This window comes from Saccopteryx bilineata, chromosome 2 (assembly GCF_036850765.1).
Source record: "Saccopteryx bilineata isolate mSacBil1 chromosome 2, mSacBil1_pri_phased_curated, whole genome shotgun sequence".
Taxonomy (NCBI): Eukaryota; Metazoa; Chordata; class Mammalia; order Chiroptera; family Emballonuridae; genus Saccopteryx; species Saccopteryx bilineata.
Genome location: NC_089491.1, coordinates 365,832,384 through 365,849,891, shown reverse-complemented (window position 1 = coordinate 365,849,891; position 17,508 = coordinate 365,832,384). Strand labels below are relative to the sequence as shown.

Genomic DNA, 17,508 nt, shown 5'->3' with positions numbered 1-17,508 from the left:
GTCAGGCCTATAACTTTCAAGAACAGTTTCTGTAGTGTGAAAGACATCAGATAGAGGGCTATAACTGCCTTTCCTGGGGAAAGGGCAGCAGTACTGCTGCTTACTCAAGAAATTTACTAGTGTAATGAATAAAAGTAAATATATATAGTAGTTAAAAGGCAATAAGAATCCATAAAGGGTATGTTTTTGTTAACAAACAAAACAAAGTGTAGGTGACAATCTAGGCATTCTTATAAGCAGAGGGTAAAGATTATACAAAGACACTGAGGCAAGACAGTATTCAGGAGTGAGTAATGACTGGAAATGTGAACATATAATAAATAAAAAGGTTAGCTTTCTTTTTTTTGTGTGTATTTTTCTGAAGCTGGAAACGGGGAGGCAGTCAGACAGACTCCCGTATGCGCCCAACTGGGATCCACCCAGCACGCCCACCAAGGGACGATGCTCTGCTCATCCAGGGCGTCCCTCTGTCACGACTAGAGCCACTCTAGCGCCTGGGGCAAAGTCCAAGGAGCCATCCCCAGAGACGGGGCCATCTTTTGCTCCAGTGGAGCCTCGGCTGCCGGAGGGGAAGAGAGAGACAGAGAGGAAGGAGAGGGGGAGGGGTGGAGAAGCAGATAGGCGCCTCTCCTTGTGTGCCCTGGCTGGGAATCGAACCCGGGACTTCCGCACGCCAGGCCGACACTCTACCACCAAGCCAACCGGCCAGGGCCAAGAGGTTAGCTTTTTAACTTTGCCTGGGATTCCTTTTTCTTAATGAAATAAGAGGCGAGTGAGATATTTCAACAGAAAATGTAAGGATGCCTCTATGTTCTCAATGAGATAAGCCATAAAACAATGCTAAAAAAAACCCTACAGGTTAAAGGTCTTAAAGGGAATTTCTAGAATAGTGCTAAGAAAGGTATACCAGAATATCATTAGAAGACAAAATAACTATGGAAGAGTAGAAAGAAGTGTAAGGCGGAGTTAGTATAAATATGAAGGAAAAAGAAAGAATAATAATTGTAACATAAGGGTAACAAAATAAAAAAAGTACAGAGTGAAGTTCTTAAGAACAGGTAATTCATGAATATTATTCATTTTCTGAAATAAGACAGATACATTTTAAAAGTATATCAGGAGTGGGGAAGAGGCTTGGCTATAAAAGGCATGATGGAATTTTTAGAGTTCTTTTTCTCAACTACAGTGGTTACCTGGCTATATACATTTGTTAAAACTCTATACAAAAAGAGTGTAAGGGTCCAAGCAGAGTTAGAAAGCATCAATACAAGATGAAAACTAAGAATAACAATTACAACAAGTATAACAAAATAAAAATGGTATATAACAAGGAGTGACTTTGCATATAATTCATACTTCAAAAAGAAGGTACATAAGAGGATTGACGGTAAAGAAGCCTAAAAGAGTTTTTCAAGGTGATGGAAATGTTCTGTAATTTGATTGTTGTGGTTATTTATGCAAGTGTATACACTTGTCAAGTCTCAAACTAGATACTTAAGGTGAATGCATTTTTTGAATGTTAATTATACCCAAAATTGATTTTATAAGAAGTGTATCTCTATTTACAACATCTACATCCCACTGTACTGAAAGATATCTAGTATTTTCCTGTAATTTCTATAATGTCACCTTACAAAGCAGAATTAGTGAAACTCCAAAACATCACTGCAAGATAGAGAAATATTCTATATTTTCCACATGTTGGAAAATATATTAGTCACCACCAATCTATTCTATTCTAAGTTGTTACAGTTAAACCTTCATACTAAGACCATATTAATTTTTTTAAAAACACCGTTTTGGATGTATCATTACTTTCTCCAAATTTTTTCTTTTTTTTTTTTTTTTTTGTATTTTTCTGAAGCTGGAAACGGGGAGAGACAGACAGACTCCCACATGCACTCAACTGGGATCCACCCAGCATGCCCACCAGGGGGCGACACTCTGCCCACCAGGGGGCGATGCTCTGCCCCTCCGGGGCGTTGCTCTGTTGCAACCAGAGCCACTCTAGCGCCCCGGGCAGTGGCCAAGGAGCCATCCCCAGTGCCGGGGCCATCTTTGCTCCAATGGAGCCTTGGCTGTGGGAGGGGAAGAGAGAGACAGAGAGGAAGGAGAGGGGGAGGGGTGGAGAAGCAGATGGGTGCTTCTCCTGTGTGCCCTGGCCGGGAATCGAACCCGGGATCTCTGCACGCCAGGCCGACGCTCTACCACTCAGCCAACCGGCCAGGGCCACTCCAAATTTTCTAATGAGTCTCAAATGCCAAATTTTTTGTCTTACTACAGTCTATATAACATGGCTCCCATTTCTTTATATCTCCACTAAAGCCTTATATAAAAAAATAGATTACAATGGTAAAATAGAGTAAGAAAACAGATCAGAATGATTAATTAGATACAGACATTCCAAGTTTGAATTTTGGCTCCAGTTACTGTGACCTGATACGTATAAAACAAGAAACGATATCTCAGGATTGAGGCTTGCATAAAACCGCTTCTACAAAAAACACATCACCAACCATTCCAAAACTTAATGATCAGAGCTTAATTCCCTTTATAAACACCTAATTTCCTTTATACACACTTCTTTGATAAGAGTATTTACCACTTATTTGTCACTATTTTTTACACACAGGTTGTCTTGCAACAATCATTTTTATTGTATTAGTGTCCCTAGAACCTAGCAGTGTCTTACCATTCCACAACAAGGCAAGAAATTGAGACTAAGGTTTTAAAAACTTTTATAGAAATTTGGTATTACCATAACATCCAAGCATGTGTACAGTATATTTACAAAAGTATCCATCTACAAAAGATTGGGGATTAAAAACAAATAGAAAGTTCCTTCACCACAGAGGGTTTGAGACAGTTTAAAGTGGTACATTATGAGTTAAATGAGATAGCAAGGACATTCAGTAATCAATATACCATTTTCTTTGAGAAAAGACATTCTATATTTCAATTAACCAACTTAAAAAGTAACTCTGAGAATGTAATTTGCTATGCACACTTTCTCTTCCTCCTCTCCCTCCTAACACTCAACACTGGGATTAAAATGTAACAATGAGGCCGAGCTGATCCCTTTCACAGGTGGTTTCATCCAAGGAAAAAGGCCAGTTTTCTTTCCCTTCCAGACTTACCCTCTTCCCTCTCTTAGAGACCGCTACTGTACTACCATCTTAATTAGATAAACTAGATCAGAAAAATGGAAGGGAAAGAAACATGTATGGTCCAGCATATTTGATTTCAGGCTGCACAGGATCTAGCTAAGATAATCAGTATTAAGGTATTAGAATGTGATATGTTTCCTGTCTGTATTTTCTGAGGAAGCAAGCAACATGACAATAGGAAACTAGATGAGCAACTTGAAAATCTGGACTAAGATTCCAAGCATAAGCACCTGACAATTCTAAAGTAGTCTGTAGGATAAGGTTAATGGACATTTAAATTCATATGGGATTAACATTTTGAGATGAGATTCACACAGGAAACTCAAATTTTAAAAATAGCCAAATCCTACAGAAGGACCAAAGTTGTTATGCTGGAAAGAGACCCAGATTAGTGCCCCTTGTTTGTACACTTCAATATAACAGTGGCAGGTATATAGTTGCATTTCTACGGTCAAGACTGTATTACCTCATAACAGGATAAGTTTGATAACCTATTCTGCATCTACATTGTTAGATGTTAAGTTACCCAATTTTTCTTATACATTTAATGCATAATGTATAAAGCTCAGGAATTGGTGACTACTCCAAGCCCACTGTTTTGGAATCTGGTGTTTCTTTTGAGGTTGAGACACAAGAGTGAGCAGATCAAGTTGAATGAAGGGAGGGAATCTATTATACATAAATCAATTACTTTCTAGAAGCAGTACAGAAAAAACAGAAATAAATGTCAACCACAATATTATAAAAGAATAAGATATGCTCAGTGGAGACTTATAAAGCACATTTGAGAAATAGGTATGTAAAAAGAAATTTATGGTACAGGTTCTGAAAAAGGAACAAATAAACTTCAGGTGTGAAAAGATATTGATTTGAAAACAACTAGAAAATGTACAGTCAAGACAGTATTATTATTTTCTTAGGATAAAGACCAACATCCTTAAATAGCCTACAAGGCTCTACATTATCTGGCCAAGGCCATCTGTTCTAGCCTCTTCTAATGTTCCTCTGTCAGCTACTCTGGCCTCAAATGACATATGTATAATATTCCCTTTATCTAGAATCAGCTATTTGCTCATCCTCTCACCCCATTTTACTCCTATATTATCTTTCAAAGTTCAGCTCATCTTTTCTGAAAAACCCTTCCTAACCATCACTATTCCCAAAGCAAACATCTCAAATAAGAAGTGGTTCTCCTGCTCTATACACTTAGTTTCCTTATACTTTTCTTTCCCAGCACTTATTTTATAATTATAGTTATGATACAATTATGTTGTCTTTCCCCCAAAATGCCAATAATCTTCATAAAGGTTGGGTCTTCAGCTATTTTGTTCACCATTTATATCCCCTAGGACTTTAGCATAGTGTCTGGGACATGGTACCCTAAGTAAATGGAAATCCCAGGAAAAAAAAAAGATCTGGGTCCTGTTATAGTAAAAAAAGATGCTTAGAAAAGGAAAATTGGTAATTTTAAAGCTTGGGTTGTAAAACTACAAAAAACGATAAAAGGTACTTAACTTTATTAACCTACTAAAAAGAGGCTTGAAAATAACCTCCGTAAAAGCCGTAGTTCAGCCTGACCAGGCGGTAGCGCAGTAGACAGAGTGTCAGACTGGGACGAGAGAGACCCAGGTTTGAAACCCCAAGGTCGCTGGCTTAAGCAAAGGGTCACTTGCTCTGCTGTAGCCTTCCAGTTAAAGCACATACAAGAAAGCAATTAATGAACTAAAGTGCTCCAATAAAGAATGGATGCTTCTCATCTCTCTCCCTTCCTGTCTGTCCCTATCTGTCCCTCTCTCTCTGTCAAAAAAAAAAAAAAAAAGCTGTAGTTCAGATATCTTTTGAGGAGATTTCTCCAGCTATTAACAGTGGACCAGAAATGAAACATGATTAAGGGGAAAAGACAAGAGATATTCTGCTTCTCATCTGGCCTCAGAAAATACTTTTGGAAGCCACTCCAATTTGGAAATCTTTTCATGCTGACCCTCCAGTTAGTAGAAATGCACACTTAGATGTCAAGAGTTTTAACTAGTAATTCCAAAATTGGTAGGATTAATAACACATGAGACCCCTGGGGATCCTGCTAAGATAGAAAACTCAGAAATACCAGAGATTTGTTCCAGTAAGCCGCAGTGGTTGTTTAAAACCCAAAATAATTAAAAAACCCACAATAAATTGGAATGCCAAAAACAAGAGCTAGAGAGAATTAGAAGGCATTCTAAAAAGAAAATACAAATATTTTAATTATAATTACACCAAAAAAGCAAGGGGAAACATAAGTAAAAACTTGGAAGACTAAAGGTAAGACCACTATAAATTTCTAGAATTTGCTCAATGCTGTGGTTTCCGGAAACCCTTTTTAGAAAAGAAACATTTTCATGGCTGGTAGGCTTTTTAATTGAGTTCTAAGGTTACAGAAATTCTGGTCTATTGTCATGAACTGACCAACACCTTAAAGAACTACAAACCATGAAATGTTCATGTTTTTCTTTTTCCTTAAGTGAGAAGTGGGGAGGCAGACACAGACAACTGGACCTAGAATCCATCCAGCAAGCCCCCTACTGGCGGGGCTCTGCCCATCTGAATGTTGTTCCATTGGGTAACTGAGCTTTTATATTCTAGCACCTGAGGCAAGGTCACGGAGCCATCCTCAATGCCAAAGGCGAACTTGTTACAACTGAGCCATGGCTGCAGGAGGGGAAGAGAGAGATAGAAAGGAGAAAGAAGGGGTGGCGAAGCAGATGGGCGCTTCTCCAGTGTGCCCTGACCAGGAATCTAACATGGGACGTCCACACACCGGGCCAATGCTCTACCACTGAGCCAGCCGGCCAGAGCTGTGTTTTTTATTTTCAGCTCCTTCCCCTAAATAAGTTTCTGCCACAATCTGTGACTAGTAAGACAGCTGTATATCTACAGTAGAAAGTACATTAAAAAATCCTGGAACACGAACTTCACTTTGCACAGATAATGCTGAGAATTTGATTTGGTTTATAAGTCACTACAAATGGAATAAATAGGTCAGGCTTTTGATTATTCTAATTTTAGGCTGTAGTACTATGGTATTTTTGTGTATCTTGACATTCCTCTGGAACTTTGGAGCTTTTTTGTGTTTCTTGATATTCCCCAAGAACTTTGCAGCATGAAATATATTGGGTTTGGGGGTAGAGCTATGACAACTTGGTAAGTGCTGAAAGAACATAAGTTATAGTAGAAGACTCCCAGACTACAGCTTTGTTAAACAGATCCAGGATTCAATTAAACTGAATAAGATTTCTACATCTAAAATGATACAGAACAAAAATATAGACAGAAAAGATACTTTTTAATGAGGTTTAAGATTTTAACTTCTAGTAATTAAAGTCATGGAACAACAAAGATTTATTTTGTTCTCTTGTAATAGATGCTTGTAAAATTTTATAGTGCTGGCATTACATAGTTAGTGGTGTCTAGGAAATTTCTTACAATCTTATGTGATAATTTGAGTAAACAATAGGATTTTACCTAATTAGAGATGAGAAATACATTGAAGACATTTAATAATAGTATGGAGGTAAACTTTAAGCAATTTCCCAATTTGTTTTAGTGACTCTGAGAGCACCACTAAGACATTCATAATGATCTTGGCGGAGGGGGGCATTGAAACACCTACTATATTAACTCAGTACCCTCCTTAGCCTCAAGTGCCTTGTTGGGTATTAAGCATGGTAAACTCCAACACAAGAGTTAGGTTAAAAAAATATATCTTAGGAGGTTGAAATGTCCAATTCACTGGTTCCAGCAGGATCATAAAGATTTTAAAAAGTTCTTTTTCACAATTACAAGCAGGAATTCTATGCAAACCTCTGATGTTCCTATGAGTTGGTTAACAGCACCTCTGTTACAGTACAGGTCTAGTTTTTTTGAACCCACTGGATCAAAAGGAACAAAATTATTGAGTGCTCTTTTCAGAAAGAAGCGACCAGTATGTTCTATCTTCCTCACAACACACCCTCAAACGCAAGCTCTGTAGTATTTATCAAAGAGACAGTAGTCAAGTTTAGCAGTGATGAAGGTATAGAACCTCAGTAGGGAAGATGAAGAAAAGGATTAAATTTCTTCTTCTTGGTGCAGTCTTCCTTCTCACATGAACCCTGAAAGACCCGGCAGGCAAACTATTAAGGTGTTCAGTGTTCAGGAGATAAGAAGCAGAGAGGTAAGAACACAATTTACACTTTAAAAAGGCCCTGAGGATTTCAAGAGCTTTGTCCAGGGTAAGTGGTCAGACAAGGATTTGGAATAGAAATTCAAGCAAAGAATAGAGTACATATACTGAAAATATTCTTAGTCTTGTATTGTACGGTACTCCCTTGGCAGGTATACATTATGTAAAAATCTGTGATCTTAGCTTCTAGAACACACTATCAAAACTTATTTACAGTCTCGGCTGTATCAGGCTCCGTTGGTTAGAGTATCATCCCAGAGCACAGAGTTTGCTGGTCCAATTCCCAGTCAGGGCACAGACAGGAACAGATGGATGTTTCTGTCTCTCTCTCTATGCTTCTCTCTCTCCAAAATCAATACAATAAACATTAAAATCTGAAGAAAAAAAAGTCTTTAAAATTTGCCTGGCCTGTGGTGGCACAGTGAATAAAGCACTGACCTGGGACACTGAGGTCGCTGGTTCAAAACCCTGGGCTTGCCTGGTCAAGGCACATACAGGAAGCAACTACTAAGAGTTCATGCTTCCCACTTCTCCCTACCACTTACTTTCCCTCTCTCCTCTCTCTAAAAATCAATAAATAGTATCTTAAACATATATATCCGTGTGCCGTATATATGTAAATATATGTGTGTGTGTGTGTGTATGTGTATGTGTACACATATAAACTTATTTCAAGTCAGAAGTGCCTAGATACAGAAATAGAAATTACACTTCAGGCCCTGGCCAGTTGGCCCAGTAGATTGAGCATCACAGCCTGGTGTGCAAATGTCCCAAGTATGATTCCCAGTCAGAGTACACATGAGAAGCGACCATCTACTTCTCTTCCCTCTCCCTCTCCCCCTTTTTTCCCTTTCCCCTTTTTGCAGCCAGTGGCTCAACTGGTTTGTGTCTCAGCCCCGGGTGCTGAGGATAGCTCAGTTGGTCTAAGTACGGCAGCCTCAGGTGCTAAAAACAGCTCAGTGGATTTGAGCATCAGCCCCAGGCAGGGGTTGCTGGGTGGATCCCAGTTGGGGCACATGCAGGAGTCTGTCCCACTATCTTCCCTCCTCTCACTTAAAAAAAAAAAAAAAAAAGAATTACACTTCGGTCCTACAAGATTGCAGGATATAAAATAAAAAGTGTAATTTTATAATTTGAGTAACAAAATAATCTAATCTCAAAAGCCAAACTAATATCCAAAAGCCAAACTTTAAATATAAGCATCTGCAAAAATGACATCTTACACCAGTCACTAAAATGAGAAACCATACATGAAGCACTACTGAGTCAGCATATATAGCCTTTCTAAATTGGTAAGATATGATTTAAAGCTTCAAAAGAAAAAGAAAAATCCACTGTGGCAATTTTTCAACTCCATTTTTAAAAAATTTATTATTTTTAGTTTTGCATTTTCCCTAAAAGTAGTCAATGAATAAATATCACGTAAGTTCCTGTTTGTCTTGAGAATATTCAACTTTCTTTGATTTACATATTAAAGAATAAATAGACGCATACTGTCTAGCCTACGCAGGTATTAGGCTAGTTAGGACATTTAGGGAATTAGTTCTGGGTATCACATTTGAAAACATACAGTAAGTAGATTCTGCCCAAAAGATCAAATTTATAAAACTATCATGTGATAAACATATTTCAAATATAAAATAAAGTTAGAAATATTTTGTCTGAAAGATGTAAACAAGAGAAAAAACAAAACAGAAAAAAAGAGAGCCTCTCTTCAGATTTGAGGGTTAGCACTTGGAAGAGATATAATGTTGTGCAGCACCTGGCATAGCACCTAGCATATAGTAAGTTATCATAAATATGAGTCTCCATCCCTCCATAGATGATACAAGATTATACAGCAACTGCAGAAATTACAGAAACTTGAATTCAAAATGTAAGAAACTGGCAATAGAGATAATTAATAATGAAAACAGCTGCCTTAGAAAACAGTGAGTTTCAGCATTGGAGGTACTAGAGATGAGGCTTAAGGATTATCTGCCAGGGAAGATACAAAGGAAGTAATTCCTGATTTGTGGAAGAGTTTGGACCAAGTGACATCTAAGGTTCTTTCTAACTCCTTATGATATTGAGATGATCACTAGAGAAATGATCGCTCTCATTTTCCTCTTTCCTCAAGTATGTCACTTAATGTATACTGATAGGTTATCTTACCTATGAGATTCTTGCTCTCCTTTCATTTTCTCTACTTTTGATAACATATCATCAACTTTAAATGTTTTCCTGGAAGAAACAGATAAACAAAATAATCACTTCTCAACTGGGAAAAACAAACAGATTATACTTTATTGTCACTATAATAGGCAAGTTGGAAATCTGATTTTTATTATTTTTAATAAGATAAATTATGGATGGTTAGCCATAACAATGAATACTACTGAGACAGTGTATATTATAGTACAGCAGACAAGCCCTCAAGTCCCATCTCAAATGCTACTTTTTCCATGAAACCTTTTGTAATTATTCCCAAACCAGAGTGATTTCTCCTTATCAATGGCACTTGGTTTATATTTAATATTTAGTTTCCTAAATGTAAAACTTGCATAAATATTGATTTCTCCTGCTATAAGTTCCTGATAGACAGAGACTGCTTTTTTTCAAGGAAAGTCACATATACTTGGTTGGTATTCAAGCATCTGTTGGACTGAGCCAAACAAATGCAAATTATGTGTATTTTGAAATATTTATCTTTATTAAGTAACCTGACAAATATGTGCTAGCACTATCACATAAAAATGATTATTCTGTAGAAAAACTAGTTATCAAAACATCAACAAAGATTATTAGCAATGGCTGAAGTTAACAATACGCCATGTTAAAGAGATGGTTGTCATCATGAAAAATTTTTGAAATTAAGAGGGCACACCCATCAAGTCATATTATTATTACTCTCATTTAACTTGACCAGTTTAAAAGTAATTTTTCCACAAACTAGAAACTTAAGAATAACCCACCCTTCCAAGCAATTTAAGAATGAATGGATTCTAAAAGAAGCCTCATCTTAGTTCTTAAGTTAGTCTATTAAAAATCAAGATCCACATATAATATGTTAATTGGAAACACGTATTTCTTTATACTCATACACTCTCTTCAAATTTAGGACTTGAAAAGCTTAATGTATTCCACATTAATACTCTGTAAAGCTTGAATTCAGATACTAGAAATTACTAATATGCTCATTCCTCAAAGCCAGCTATTGTACTCAACTGCTAAAATAAAAATGATCAGTAGAGAAATAGTAATATAAATGTGTTGCAGTAAAATACTGATAGGAAGAGCAGAATTGATACAATCTATATTTCAGGGTTATAAATAGCCTCCATTAACAAAAGCCTCCATTAACAAAAGATCTTTTTTCAAAAAAGCTTCTCTCTTTACCCTTAGGGTTACTAAAAACTTTAATAATAAAATTTCATCCAATAGAGCATAGTAAGAAGTACTTTGCGAAGGAGGGCAATACATTTTCAATTTTCACAGATAAGAGAGAAGAAAGAAGAAAAATGTAAGATTCCTTTAGGCTAGTCACAAAGAACTTTCAGTATAAACACTAAAATGTACTACTGAGAAGGGTTATAAAACTACTAAAAACTTTTAAGAACATTTATCTTTATGTAATAATTAAGATGAAATCCTGTCTGTTGGAAGAAAAGATAAGACTAAGTCACAAGGTTCACCTCTTCCAAAATTACGGAGTTCTGCAAAGGAGAACTAAATATCAACAACCATTTCAAACAGGTAAGATAAAGACAACCCATCCATCCTTAGGAAAAACAAGTAACAAAAAAGCAATTATACAAAAGCAGCCCCATCCCCCAACACTGACTATTTCTGTTCTTTAGAAAGGTGCCACTACCATAGCTCAGATTTAACAACAGAAATAGTCATCAAAAAGTCATTTAAAAAGGAGAATATTTTTAAATTCAATAAATTTTGGGGGGAGAATTCAAAACCAGCTTACATAAGACTATAAAATAGATTCAATAAAAGATGTCCCGCTTCTCACTGGTATTTCCATTTTGTCAGAGTAATGTTAGCCTATAGAGCAGGGGTCCCCAAACGTTTTACACAGGGGGCCAGTTCACTGTCCCTCAGACCATTCGAGGGCCGGACTATAAAATAAACTATGAATAAATCCCTATGCACACTGCACATACCTTATTTTAAAGTAAAAAACAAAATGGGAACAAATACAATATTTAAAATAAATAACAAGTAAATTTAAATCAACAAACTGACCAGTATTTCAATAGGAACTATGGGCCTGCTTTTAGCTAATGAGATGGTCAATGTGCTCCTCTCACTGACCACCAATGAAAGAGGTGCCCCTTCCAGAAGTGCAGGGGGGGGGGCGGATAAATGGCCTCAGGGGGCCGTATGGGGCCCACGGCCTGTAGTTTGGGGACGCCTGCTATAGAGTTTGAATACATTTATGAAGTGAGACTAAAAGACAAGGTTAGTTTTAAAAACATTTTGAGCAAACAGAATTCTAAAAGCAATTTTATAAAAGGAGTTCCAAAACAGTTTAAACAAAGAACACAGTTACTGAACTAAACTCCAATGTCAAAGCCACCAACTACCTTGAATAAGACAACACTCATTTGAAAATATAAACTGTGGTGTAATTTGTTAAAAATTAGTCTTAATGTCTTATATAGGCCAGGGATAGAACAAATGAATTAGGTGATTCCTATAGGATTTTTTCCCTATAATGCATTTTTTGTATGGAAATAAACTAAGTGGAATTTATGTTTGTTGGCTGGCAAACTGTTTCAATACTCCCTCAAAAGATTTTTTTTTTTTTACCTAAAAGGCAGTAAGTTAAAAAAATTAGTTTCTACTACCAAGCTTTTAAAATTGCCTCCACCTATTAGCAGATAACAAACATATCCCAGGAGACAAAGTCTAACAAACATGATAGGAAAATGATGAATTTAGGCTTCACATGAATACAATGTTTTTATCCATTTATTGATTAGCTCAAATTTATTTTGAAAAAACTTTGAACACTTTTAAATATAAATCAGGCAGCAACCTAGATGATAACTCAGGTAATCTTCCATATTAAAAATACTACAGGAAAAAGTTAACCACTACTTAATCCAGCCTACTGTCCATTTTTACACAGCCCACAAACTAAGAAAGGTTTTTACAGATAAACATTTGCCACTGATTTGATTACAAAGAACACTAACTCTAAAACCCGATTAGGATAATGTTATCTCCCCAAACCCCACAAAATATGAGAGATTCCCACACTGCTCACTAGGCCTATATTTCAAAACCCTGTACTAAATTCAAATTATTTTGAATTTCACCAATAAAAAAATCTGCAGACATTTGTTTTCTCTCTTTTTGTGTAAGTACCACATCCTACCTAATATCCTCAATTCTGCCTCCTGAACCACAAAGTCTAAAGTATGTGTATCTACTATCTGGTCCTTTACAGGAAAACTCTGTATAGGCATAAATCAAATAATGAAGTAGATAGGTAAAGAGCTGATAAATTAAATTTTGTTGCCTAATCTGCCACCCTCTTCCTAATTATTTAAGTGCTTAGTAAACTTCAACTATTATAGGAAATGCTCTCTCTCTCTAGATTCACAAACATTACCAGAAGACAAATAGTTTTAACATTTCAATCCTTTAAAATCCATCTAGTTGTATCTACAAAGCTAAAACATGTTTTGCTCTAGAAAACATGCTTACTTAGTAAACAGTAGGAAATCTCCACAAAGTTTAGTTTAAAAGTCTACTGGGATAGTTTAATTGTTTCACCAAGTCAAGACAACAATACCAAATGCTTAGTAAAAATGTTATCTCCTTTAAATTAGAAGTTGTTCACTTGAAATACTCAATAAATAACCCTCATGCAGGACCAGAAACTAGCATTACCTAATAATATATGGCTAAATATTAAATATTACAAAGCAAATATAAGCTCTGACACTTCTGGACTCCACTTAGACTAAATGATTAAGAATTCTTGCCTTTTTAAGAACATTCATCCTACTGATATCAAAGTACTTCTCCTTTAGTAAGACCACCATCAAAGATATAAAATGAGACTTTCTGAGCCTGTCATTACAGAAGCAAATTCTTTATTGTTAAAACATGTAAGAAGGCCTGACCAGGGAGTGGATTAAAGCATTGGCCTGGTACGTTTAGGACTCAGGTTCTAAACCCCAAGATCACCAGCTTGAGCACGGGCTTATCCAGCTTGAGTGCGGGTCACAGGCTTGTGTGTGGGATCATTGACATGATCACAAGGTGGCTGGCTTGAAGCCCAAGTCCACTGGCTTGAGCAAGGGATCACTGGCTTGGCTGGAGGTACCCAGTCAAGGCACATATGAGAAAGCAATCAATGAACAACTAAGGTGCTGCAATGAAGAACTGATGCTTCTCATCTCTCTCCTTTCCTGTCTGTCCCTGTCTGTACCTCTTCTCTCTCACTAAAAAAAAATATTATATATAAATATATATATATATATGGAATATTAAAAAGTTAACTGTTAAGTTTATGTATCAAAGATAGTTCCCCTAAGCCCTCTGGTAAATATTTAAATCCTCAACTTCTACTGAACTTGAAAAATAACTAGTAGCACAGAGTGAAAACATAAGTCAGTAAAACCATTGCATTCACTTAAACTACTACATCATTTCTATTAGAAAAAAACTGGTAATATATTGGCATTTACTAAAATGATCACTCTTTCACCTAAGTTTTTATATTTAATCTTTAATTAGAACTTTAAAACATGGTTTGATTAACTTGAAATAAGACTCATAAAATGTACCTTTTGATGTTTGTTCTGGAGTTTCGATGGGACATGTAAGTAAGAGTTCTGTGCAAAAATATTGGCTATAAGAAAAGTTTTAAAAATATTAAAATTACACAGGTAAAATTCTAAGAAAAAAGTAACATTGATGAATTTTGTTGATGACTTACCGCAATAAGATTTCGAGTTCGAAGAAATCTATAGATCTGCGTTGGTTCTAGGTAACAGAAAACAAAATCCAAACATTACCTAAATTTATTTATTCCTCAATTTGTCAAGAAAATACCAACCCACTCCATGTTATAACCAATATAAACATAACCACCTATTATAAAAAAATCATGTACTAAATATTTACATCACGAAAATTAGTAAGCATGGTAAGATCAAAAGATAGTGGACTTATGGCATACATTCACAAAATTAGTCTACATTTACTTTAAGATGTTCAACAATCTCATTCTTAGGTCCTGCATTTCTTAGCTACTTTTTAAACTAGTTTGTAGAACTGAAAAGAACTAGTTACATTCATTTAATTTAGCTAATTTATTTATATCTCACCTTCTTCCAAAAAGCAACTGGAATGAAAATAGCTGGATTCAGCAAAAGATCTAATTATTTACTGATGCCAAATAAATGTGTAATTCCCACTTCTTAATTGGTCTTTGAAAAAATTTATAGTAGTCAGCTGAAACAGAATAAAACTGTTTCCTACATGTCCTAATACAGATATAATTAAAGTATTATCGAAAGAAATCTCGCACACAAACTGTAGTTTTCAATTTTTCAATGAACATTTCTAGTTTTAGCTCAAGTTTTCATCTACCTTACCCAATGTAAATACTAACTCAACATTTATTTTTAAAGTAATAGATTCCCAAAATCTCTTTAATACTGAGTGTAGTTAAAATTTAATGGTATAAAAGACTTAGGTTAAACATAAAATGTTTTATACACAACACCATATCAAATACATTGCAGACCTATTAGTACCACATTTCTTTAAATAAAGCAGTATCAAAATTAACTAAACATGATTATTAAATACATCAAAGGTATTAAAGAAGCAAGTACTTAATGACAGTTCGCTTCTCCATGGAAGACTCAACAGAAAGCAAAAACACTAAACTTTCTTGGAGAACTTGTCTTCTCATAACACTTAGAAATAATTTTTCAAATATCGACTTAACCTTTATTTTGCTCCAAATAAAGGTATTTTAAAAGGGTACAAACGTGTTTGTCACTACTACACTTCAGTTCAGTACCTCAGTACCATATTTCCAATTTAAATCCTCTTCAGATTTTTAAAAATATATTAAGCAAAAGCAAAAATACTGTGAATCTCTCTCAAGCAGGTCCAATATTCGCTTTAATAAAAATCGAAATTCTCTGTACTAAATTCCAATTAGAATTTCATGAAGCACTAATGAGGGAATGAAAGAAGGGTATTACACAATGTAATACGTCTTTCCAAGCACAGCTGATACCATGCCCTTAACATATGCCACGGAAAAATTGTAAATAAAGACATTCCGCGGTAGAGACGAGTTTATTCAAGTTTCTGTAAGATATTCAGTATTAAAGATCATCCAAGCGATAAGATCCACGCAAAAGCAAAAGGGGAAACCAACCAGGATGTAATATTCATGAAAGAACAGTTCAAATTATTTATTTTTTAAAATGAATTCTATTGTTTGTCTCTGCCACTCTGTCCCCCTTTCCAAATTAAGTCGTAGTTCTGCCCTCAAAACAGACCTTAACACAGAAATGGACGTAAGAAAATGTGCCGGAATCCAGACAAGCACCACCGGGCAGATTCCCGAGATCGACTGCAAGACAGTCCACTGCTTAAACACTCCCCGTCTCAGTCTGCGTGTCCACGAAATGGGCGGAGGGGTTTGAAAGGTTTAAAGCATCACAAGGTGCCATGTTAACAGGCAGCAAGCACCAAGTTGGTGCGAAGGCATTTCAGGCACCCGACAATCAGGTCGGATTTTACCGCATTCTTCTCTTCCCAGGCTGCATGTGCTCCTCCAAACCTCCCACCGAGAGCCCCGGACTTCTGGAGAGCGAGAGGCAGGGGCGAAGCCCGAGCGGGTCCCGCGCGCCGCCCGCAGCCCCGAGCCCGTGCGGCTCTCCAGCCCGACTGGAAGCTCATCCGCACGAAGCCCGCTCCGCCCGCGAGGCCCCGCGGCGAGCTTCCCGTGGAACCCTCCGGGCGCCCGGACCCTCACCTGGACTTCCCAGTCCACTTTGCCCACTGAGCCGAGACTTCGGGCCCCCGGAGCCGCCGTCCCTGCCCCGGGAACAGCTCCCTCCACAATTTCTCCCTCCATTCCCAAATCAAGTCCGCTGCCGGCGAGAAAGGGGGGCCCGGCACGAGTGTCCTGTCCCCCGAATGCTGGAAGAGTGGGCATTTCTGCCCTCCAAGCCTCAAACGCACTCACTCTCAAAGGCCTGAAGGAAAAGCTCGTGGTCAGCCTGGACGTGCTCCATTTTCGGCTTCTTCACCGGCAACACCGCAGCCCCCGCCGCTGCTGCCGCCGCCGCCGCCGCCGCCGCGGAGGAGGAGGAGGAGGAGGCCGAGTAACTGCCGCCGCCTCCACAGCCCCCGCCACCAGATTTGCCGCCCGACGCCGTCGCCGCCGCCACCGCCGCCGCCGAACCCCCGAAGCCGCCTCCCCCGGACCCCGCGCTGGGCCCCGAGCCGCCCCCTCCCCCACCGCCGTGCTTCTGAGGCGCCATCGCGGTTCCTGCCTCCTCCCCCGCCAGCTACCCGCCGGGCGGCCCCGGAGAGTAAGCGCCTGCAATACCAACCGCTCGCCCCAGTAGGCTCCGGCGGACCGAGGGGGGAAGGAGGAGACAGGGGAGGAGAGGGGAAGGGAAGGGAGGAGGAGAGGAGGGAAGGAGGGAGGAAAAAAAAAAAAAAAAGTGTCTCCTCCTGAGAGCCCTGCTCCGCTCGGGAGGCCGCTCACCCTAGCCTGGCCTGGCTCCACCCACTTCCCCGCCTGGCGTTCTGATTGGCCGGCGGGAGCGCGCGCCGCCCGGCCGCCTAGCTCGTTGGCCCGCGGATTTCCCCGTCAGTCACGCGGAGGCGCTTCTCGCGGAGGCGCGGCTTGGTTGGCCCGTGCGCGCTGCCGATCGCGGGCCCGGCCGCCTCTTTGAACTGAATTCGCGGGAAAATTAGGGGTCGGAGCGGCCTTCCTGCTGGCCCCGGTGCATTCTGGGGAGAGAGGGACCCAGCGAGCTGCTTAGGGAGCCGTTTCTCGCCTTATGAGCGTCGTCAGTCACCGCCCCCAGGGGGTACAGGACTCCTGACGAGAGGCGGGCCTCTGAGGAACTGGGGGTGAGGGGCCTGTTAAATGAA

The 17,508-nt window shown here is 38.6% G+C and overlaps 1 protein-coding gene across 2 annotated transcripts in view; it reads right to left on the bottom strand.

Annotated features, from left to right (window-relative positions):
• Positions 1–17,122, bottom strand: part of SUZ12 (SUZ12 polycomb repressive complex 2 subunit) — a 51,440-nt gene extending 34,318 nt beyond the window's left edge. Inside the window, exons 1-4 of one of the 2 annotated variants that reach the window (XM_066263289.1) lie at positions 16,589–17,122; positions 14,312–14,358; positions 14,160–14,224; positions 9,520–9,588 (exon numbers count right to left, since the gene is read on the bottom strand). In XM_066263289.1, coding sequence (XP_066119386.1) covers positions 9,520–9,588; positions 14,160–14,224; positions 14,312–14,358; positions 16,589–16,886 — 479 coding nt within the window. In that variant the 5' untranslated portion in view covers positions 16,887–17,122. The remainder of the gene's footprint in view (positions 1–9,519; positions 9,589–14,159; positions 14,225–14,311; positions 14,359–16,588) is intronic. The other variant, XM_066263290.1, reaches the window with a different exon arrangement.
• Between the last annotated feature and the right edge of the window lie 386 nt (positions 17,123–17,508).